The sequence below is a fragment of the Grammomys surdaster genome, unplaced genomic scaffold (assembly GCF_004785775.1).
Source record: "Grammomys surdaster isolate TR1022 unplaced genomic scaffold, NIH_TR_1.0 130, whole genome shotgun sequence".
Lineage (NCBI taxonomy): Eukaryota > Metazoa > Chordata > Mammalia > Rodentia > Muridae > Grammomys > Grammomys surdaster.
Window position 1 is genome coordinate 2977633 of NW_021604588.1, and position 8642 is coordinate 2986274.

An 8642-nucleotide genomic window follows, 5' to 3' on the forward strand; every position below is an offset into this window, starting at 1 on the left:
TATGGAAGAGTTAATTGAAGGCAAGAACCATTAGGGATGTGGTCAAAGAGGTGGTAGAACTGGATCTCAACCCGTGACCTATACTCTGTGGCCAGATGTCTTCTAAAGACATTATGCTGTTGTTAAACGCTATTTATCCAGTGCTATAGTCTTCCATTCTTCCCAGCACAGCACATGCCTCACATATGTTGCTGGTGTATATTTACTTGCTGTTTTAAATAGGTCAAATATATCTATATCTACATATGCTAACATGTGTGTGTGTACATGGTACATGTGTCATAAGGTAGGCATTTGGAGGTTAAAGGACAATTTTTTGGGAGTAGGTTCTCTTTTTCTACCATGTGACTTCTGGGGGTTGAATTTAGCTTGTCAAGCTTGGTAGCAAGCACCCTTACACACTCAGTAATCTTGCAACTCCAAAGCAATTTTATATAATATTTTATATAGATAATAGTGTTATTTTTGGTTCTTTTAGGGCGTGCCTGTGCCTCTAGGGATTACATAGTCATTGAATCACATTTACTAAGTGTTAGCCCTACTATAAGTAGAATCATTAAGTTTTAGCCTGACTTTATTTATTTTTTTCATTAACTAATATTTTAAGACAGTGTTTCTCTATGTAGTCCTGGCTAGCCAGGAACTGCCTATGTAGACCAGGTTGGTCTCAAATTTACAAAGATTTACCTATCTTTGCCTTCTGACTGATGGGTTTAAAGGCATGTGTCATCATGTTAATTTTTATTTTTATCTGAGACAGGGTCTCACTATGTAGCTCTGGCTGACTCAAATGTTTAATTTTCTTGTCTCTGTCTCCTGGGTCTTGGGATTATAGGCGTGTGCCCAGCTGGCTTGTCTTTAATTGGACATTCTCTTTGGATTTGCTTAGGATCAGTTAACACCAGACTATTAGTAACAGTTTAGTTTTTTTATCATAATTAATCCTGTGTGAGAAAATTAGTAGCAAGAACTCTAGCAAGATGTTCAAATGCAGATATCAAAGGATTCACCTACGCATTTAGGCCTTCTTTCTTACAGAGAACCCCAGAACTACTACTGAAATGTTGCCAAACACAGATTTAACAGTCTTCCAGGCACACCCTATAGTCTAGCACTCATGAAACGGGGGGCAGTAAGAGCACATGTTCTAGGCCAGCCTGGTCAACACAGTGAGTTCCCGGTCAGTGAGAGCTACGCAGTGAGACCCTGTCTCAGAGACTCTGTCTTAATCTGGGGTAATAGAATCATTTTCCTCATGCTTCCTTTTGCTTTCCAGAATTGAGGAAGGGACACCCCGTGGTCTAGCCTAGAAGCAGGGCGGGGCGGACAGTCCCTTTCACCGACCGACTGAGCTCCGCCCGCCCCGTCAGGTCACCGGGTCTGAGCGGGTGAGTCCTCGTGCGCCTTTCCGCTCTCCCCGCCCCGGCTCTTCCTGTCACGAGCTGGCCACGCCCCTCGCGACTTCAGCAGGCCATGGCGGTGCGGCTGTGTGTGCGGTGCCTCCCTCCGGCGTGGCTCTGCAGGTGCAAGCCCGACTCTTCCCAAAGTTCCCCCTTACGGGCCCCAGGAGTACACCCGAGAAAAACAGCTCCCTTTTCTTCATTGCAGGCAAGCCTGGCAGGGCCAAGGCCGCCACTACCGAGCTGCACTCTGCACGGAGTTGAAGCAGCCCCTGACCATTCAAGAGGTGGCTCCGCGCCCTGTCGGGCCACAGGAGGTAGGGTGACAAGCTTGATCCGGGGATGCCTCCTTGTATAGTCCAGAACCTCTGATTTTTCTCTGCCCAGCACTCGTGGGCTTCCTGCTTCAGTCAAGATTTTAGTTCCCAAGTGTAGGGGGCGACCCAGAGGCTGGACCGCACACACTTTAGGCTGGAAGGTCAAGCCCTTTCAAGGTTCACGGAAAGGCCAGAAGTGCCAAGGAAGCCCTCCCTGAAAACTCAAGTATAGGCCTCTTTGGAAAGCTCCTGAGCTGTTGCCTTAGAAACTGCCTCTGATTTACACATGACTTTACATAACAATAAAGACAAAAGAACCTTTATCCTTTGCTTAGCCCCTCTTCAATGTCTGAATCAAATTATCTGCCAGTCCCTATCCCCCAACCGTTGCCCCCTGTCCCACTCTATCTCTTGAGAATTCATGTCTGGGTCTCTCAGATGTCCTGCAGTAATTGGGATGGGATCCTTTTCCTGTTGTGTCTCCTACCAGGAAATGTAAGAGTCCCTTGGCTTTGCCTGTTGACCATTCTGGTGACAGCGTGTGACACATATACAATGCAGAATGAGAACTTGAAACAGGGTGGAGTAGGCGGGAGTATCTTCTTGTTAGGGATCTCTCATAAGAGACAGAGATGCAGCTACAGCCTGACGGTCACCCAAACGGGGCCTGTGGTCAAAGCAGATTATTGGCCTTGAACTTATGATCTTCTTGCATCAAGTCTCCAGAGTGCAGAAATGCCTCACTACTCTTGGTTGAGTTGGTTCTTTAAACCAAGATGGAGTGGCTTGAGGACAGTGGACATGGTATCCACCAGTCAATAACTACTCCAGTGTTTGGATGCTGAGGGATGGGCTCCTCAGGTTTGCCTTTTGCATTGTAAGGAGTTAGCTTGTGAGAGTTGCATTTATGTTATTTTTATTCGCTTTTATATCCCTGGAATTTGGAATGGGCCCTGGCATGTGGCACATACTTAAAGAACTGAGAAATGAATGATTTTGGTAGATAAAAAATGGCTTCTAACCAACCTACCATCTCTATACTAAACTTAAACAAGTAAAGACCATTGATTTGGGATTCCAACTGGCATCTTGGGATTCCAACCCTTGTTGGGATGTGTTCTCTGATAAGCACCTGAGTCCTCTGGGCCTGTTCAGACAGACTGCTGAGTCTTTCCTTCCCATGTATGATTCAGTATGGGGTGTGGCCTGAAAGTTTGAATTTCTTACATTTTATTTATTTATTTATTTATTTATTTATTTATTTATTTTATTAGTACACTGTCGCTGTCTTCGGATACACCAGAAGAGGGCATCCAATCTCATTACGGATGGTTATGAGCCACCATGTGGTTGCTGGGATTTGAACTCAGGACCTCTGGAAGAGCAGTCAGTGCTCTTAACCGCTGAGCCATCTCTCCAGCCCTACATTTTTTTTTTTTAAAGACGAGAATCTTATTAGGAATCCCTAGCTAGCCTGAGACTCACAGAAATTTGCCCATCTCTGTCTTCTCAGTGCTGTCTTTAAAGGCATATGCCTCCATTAAAGGTGAAGTTTGAATTGCTAATCAAATCCCAGATGATGCCAATGATGGTCCAGGACCAACCACCTTTTGAAACTCACTGGCTCCTCAAAACATCTAGAGTAGCAGTTCTTAGCCTATGGGTTGTGACCCCTTTAGGAGTTGAATGACCCTTTTACAGGGGTCTCATATCAGATATCCTGCATATCAACCATTTACCTTATGATTCATAACAGTAGCAAATTGAGGTTATGGAGTAGCAATGAAAATAATCTTATGGTTGGAGGTCACCACAACATGAGGAACTGTATTAACGGAAGGTTGCGAACCACTGCTCCTCTAGAGAAACTACTGGCCATGTGGTTGCAGTTCTGTCTCAGTGATGGCTTTGCCAAGAGCATAGAAGACAGGGATCTAGGCTATCCTCCCGCGTTCCAGCTACTCAAGTCCCAGCATAGTTGCCTTTGCTCAGACAATGCCCCGACCTCCAGCTTAGTGGCATTCTGTTGTTCCTAGTCTGGAGGCCAAGATCCTCAGTCCAGACCTACCAATCTCAGTGTAGTAGAGCGCTCTCAATTCTTGTCTCTGTCTCCTCTTCCTGTTCTAGGCTTGCTCATTTTTTTCTTTTGTCCCTCATGCAGGGCATTTGCACATACCATTGCTTTTGTCTGTTCCAGGCTTTCACCTTCTAGTTTGAATCATTAACTCTTGGCTTTACTAGTACAATGGTTACTTTCCTAGTTCTTCTTGGAATTCCTCAAGAGGTCACATACCCTCGTTATGTGCTTTTCCCTATCTTTAAGACTTTATGTTGGGTTATAATTTAACACAGATGAGTCAAGCATGGTGGTTCCAGTTTATAATTCTCAGAGGCCATGAGGGAAGATTTCAAGTTTGAGGCCAGCCTGGACTACATAGTAAGTTTGAGGCCAGCTTGGGCTATATAGTGAGATTCTGACTCAACAACATATGACTTTATTAGCTTCACTATTATTTAGTTGCTGCTTTTTCTACTAATCTTATAGGTCCACAAAGGCAGAAACTTGGTCCATTTCACCTTCTGATAATCTGGCTCATGGTTCATTATCTGGCATATAGTTGTCATTCATTCATTCAGTAGCCCTTTTAAAGTTAATATTATTGAATGAGCATTGTCTCTAAGATGTATGCTGCTCTGTTTTGTCGTGCTGTGTTTCTTTTGCAGGTCAGAGTTGATGTTCATTTCTGTGGCATTAACTTTGCTGATATTTTGGTCTGTCGTGGTCAGTATCAGGAAAAGCCTCCTCTTCCCTTTACACCTGGTGAGTATTGGGGACCAAATGACTACTTCAGGAAAAGAAGAATTCTGAGAGTTTTCAGAGCCACATGCTTCTTCTCAGACACTACTCCTCACTCTCTGCTGGGCTTGACCAATGGGGTTTCTATTGTTTATGTCACCATCATTGTTAGAGTAACCCTAGCTCATGACCCTTCCTCTGCAGGCCTATTATGTCCCCAGCTTAGCACTGTACAAATCCTTAGATGACACTCAGTGCTCTAGTTAGATTTTCTGTGGCTGTGATAAACCACTCAGACCAGAATCAGCTTGGAAAGGAAAGGGTTTGTTTGGCTCACACTTCATCAGGAACTCAAGCAGAAACCATGGAGGAATGCGGCTTGCTCTTAGGCATATGCTCAGCTACCCTTCTTGTGTCCCTCAGGCCCATCTGCCCAAAGAGTGTGCCACTCCCAGTGGGCTGGACCCTTCTACACCAATTAGCAATCAAGAAAATGCCCCACAGACATGCCCACAGGCAAATCTGACTGAGGCAACCCCATAATTGAGACTCCCTCAGATACTTCTGGGCTGTGTCAAGTTGACAGCCAGTGCTAACTAGGACATTCACTAACTACTTTAAAATGAGTAAATGGGCAACTGTTTATACAGTGTTGTGTTCTCCAGAATTCTTTTCTGTTAACCCTAGTCAGTCCTTTACCTTCTCAGTGTTGCCTCAGTTTCAGTTCTTTTCTAAAGGATCTTGAACATGCTTGTAGCTACGATCCATAGCTTCATCAGCACAGACCTTGAGAAGCTTAGTGCAGAAGGTCCAAAAGGAAGAAGAAGAAGGCAAAAGTTTAGACATGTCTTAGCAGCCCGATGTCTGAATGTTACTGTGCTCTGTCTGCTTACTTTCAGACCATTTTAGGTTTTTTGAGACAGGATTTCTCTGTGTAGTCCTGACTGTCCTGGAACTCACTCTACAGACCAGGCTGGCCTCAAACTCAGAGAGGTCCACCCATCTCTGCCTCCTAAGTGCCGAGATTAAAGGCATGAGCCACCCTCCCATCCCCCTGGCTACGTTTAGACCTTTAGTGCATGGATAAATGACTGATTTTTGTTGTTGAAGTTTATTGAAGGGGATTTAAGTAGAGCTTAATGTGTTTATAGTACATGAATGTTTTATAGGGATAAATATAAAGATTATAGTGATTTCATGATTGCAACATAGCTGTTATGTTTGGGGATTTTGGTTGTGTGTTAATACTAGGACCCAGTTCCTTCTGTTTGTGTTTGCTGGGAGACTAGACCAGCGAACAATGTCACAATTAAGTTATTCCCCTGGCAGAGCAAGTAGGAAATGTATAGCTATTAGGTTCATAGATTGCAGAGGTGGACGAAGAAAGGGCAGATGACACTAATGTATCCTGTTGAGCTGAGCACTGTGCGTAAATGCAGGTCATATCCCAGAGGACCTCCTCACAGTTCAGCAAAGGACACATGGCAACAGATAAATATAATTTGGTGATCATGGTAGTTGGGGTTGTATAGGAGCCCAGTGGCCCAGTGGTCAGGGTCAAAAGTATCTGTGTACCAGCTGGTCTCTGTGCTTTTGCATATTCTTGAAATGATCTAGGCCAAGAATGGGACAGCCGTAACTTATGTGTTGTGATCATGAAGTCTTGCGCTCATTATGCTGGGTTTTTGAATACTACCTTTTACACTTAGTGAAAATGATGGGCATTGAAAACATAACATCTCCCAAAAGCGGAGGGGGTGGTCTGTCTGTCATGTTTCTCATGTACAGGATGCCAGGCTCCAAAGACAACTTACATTTCATTTTGTATTTTTAAAAGATTTATTTATTGTCTATGAGTGCACTATAGCTGTCTTCAGACACACCAGAAGAGGACATCGGATACCATTTCAGATGGTTGTGAGCCACCATGTGGTTGCTGGGAATTGAACCCAGGACCTCTGGAAGAGCAGTCAGTGTTCTCAACTGCTACCCAGTTTTTTCTTGTTGTTGTTTTGTTTTTTTGTTTGTTTGTTTGAGATGGGTTTTATCTGTGTAGCCCTTGCCATCCTGGAACTAGCTCTGTAGATCAAACTGGCCTTGAACTCCTAAGTGCTGAGATTAAAGGTATGTGCCACCACAGCCCGGCTGGTAACCTAATCTTTAAATGTTCTAGGGATAGAGTTTTCTGGGGCTGTCTTAGAGACAGGAGCAGATGTCAGCACTGTGAAAAAGGTAAGTTGGTTAAAACCCCAGAATATGTGTGTATCTGTGAGGTGTGTGCTAATCTCCTCTATATCCAGAAAGTCTACCTTCTCCTGGCGTTGCCATGTGACCAAGTCAGAGGAGAAAGAATGAATTCTGAATGAGGAGGTGGGGGGACTCGGTGGACGTTCCTGGCTTTATTAAACTCTTTATATTATGAATATGAGATAACACTTGGTCTTTGGTTACTGAAACGGTAAAGGATTTTTAAGTTGGAATCTCAAGTGGAAGTAAGTAGTCACAGGAATTCTGATTCCTACTAACTTTTCCTTCCTTGACTCATTGTGAAAAATGTGCTTGTATTGGCTGGGTAGCCTGCTGGCAGTATTGAGAGAATTACCATTTTGGTTTTAAACTCCAAGTGAGCTCTGAATAGATGTTAAGGCCAACCTGTGTCTTATGGGTCAGAGATGTGTTTTGGAACACATGGCCATGCATTTGAACATACGTTCTCTTCCCTCCAGGGAGATCGAGTTATTGGAGTGAGTAACTTTCATGCAATGGCCGAACAGTGCATCACCGACCAGAAGGTATCTCTGACTCTCCGCACCCTTGGTATCTAGGCACTGTAGGCATTGATGGACGAACAGGCATTTCTTTTTCTCCTTAGTTCTCTCTAGTTTCCTTGTCTCTTTTCTTCGTACCATATCCTCCTTTTGTGTTTGTTTCATTTCATCGTGTTTCTTGACCAAGCAGGGTTTTCTTTTTTTTTCCTTCAAACGCTAAACTTCTTGACAGCCCTTGCACAGATGTATAGAGTGTTTTTTTCTTTTGTTGGCCATCCATTTGGACCATATTTAAGTGAGTTACTGTTGAAAAACTGGTTTAGCACATTGAATTGGATATTGTGGGCTTATTTACCTATAAAGCTTGTGGAAATGGTCTGAGCTGGGGTGAGCAGGATGTGAATGGTGCCCCCTAGTGGAGCATGTTATATGGCTCCCATCCAACTTTTACTGGGATACATTTTACCTACTACACAATTCACCTGTGACAGCACAGGAACCCAGAGTCTATTCTTCATCAATTGGCTCCTTTTTGAGCAGATGCCAGCTTTATGGGTTTGAAGTTTGACCCACCCAGGTCCTAAACCCTACCTTGGCTTGCTTGGTCCTGACTTGTACTCCTTAATAGGTGATGATAGACATATGCTTCCCATTGCAAATTACTCACCCAATCAAATCTTAGGGTTTGCTGGGAAGCCTGTGTAACCAGCTACACATGTATACCGCCAATCACTGTTATTTCTTTGTACAGACCCTGTGGCAGATTCCAGAAAACATCTCTTTGCAAGATGCTGCAGTCCTACCAGTATCTTACGGCACAGCTATTTTGGCTATAGATCATCGGGCCCGCCTCCAGCCTGGGTAAGTCTGTATGGGAGCAGAGGGTTAGGTGGCATTTTTTTCTGATATAGAAATATCTGACAGGACCTTGCCTGAAGCTCAGCCTGGCGGCACACTTGGTGTTCCTAGCATTTGGAAAGAGAGGCAGGAGGATTAGGAAACCAAGGCTATGTAGTGAGTTAGATGTCAGTCTGAGCTACAGGAGCCGAGAGAAAACCCCAAACGAGAGCATACCCTGCCACCTCCCCCTCTCTCTTTTCTCTTGCTGTTTTCAGCTCAAGTTCCTTTAAGTTGAGTAAAGGCAAAAGAGAGGCAAACTCAAGAGCTTCATTCTTAGCCTTCTGAGTGCTGGGATTATAGGCATGTACCATCATTACTAGGTGGAGGTTGGTTTATTTAGACGAGCTCTCTATGGGCTTACCAGAGACTATGTTTCTGTGAAGCTTGGTTGGTTTTGCCAACTAGGATTGATATCTTTCTTTCTTTCTTTCTTTCTTTCTTTCTTTCTTTCTTTCTTTCT

General features: G+C 44.0%; 1 protein-coding gene across 1 annotated transcript in view; it reads left to right on the top strand.

Moving 5' to 3' along the window:
• Positions 1–1451: 1451 nt before the first annotated feature.
• The window catches only part of LOC114613721 (quinone oxidoreductase-like protein 2), a 31428-nt gene continuing 24237 nt past the window's right edge, over positions 1452–8642 (top strand). The window contains exons 1-6 of the mRNA XM_028759092.1: positions 1452–1523; positions 1609–1717; positions 4442–4538; positions 6688–6746; positions 7241–7306; positions 8034–8143. Coding sequence (XP_028614925.1) covers positions 1474–1523; positions 1609–1717; positions 4442–4538; positions 6688–6746; positions 7241–7306; positions 8034–8143 — 491 coding nt within the window. The 5' untranslated portion in view covers positions 1452–1473. The remainder of the gene's footprint in view (positions 1524–1608; positions 1718–4441; positions 4539–6687; positions 6747–7240; positions 7307–8033; positions 8144–8642) is intronic.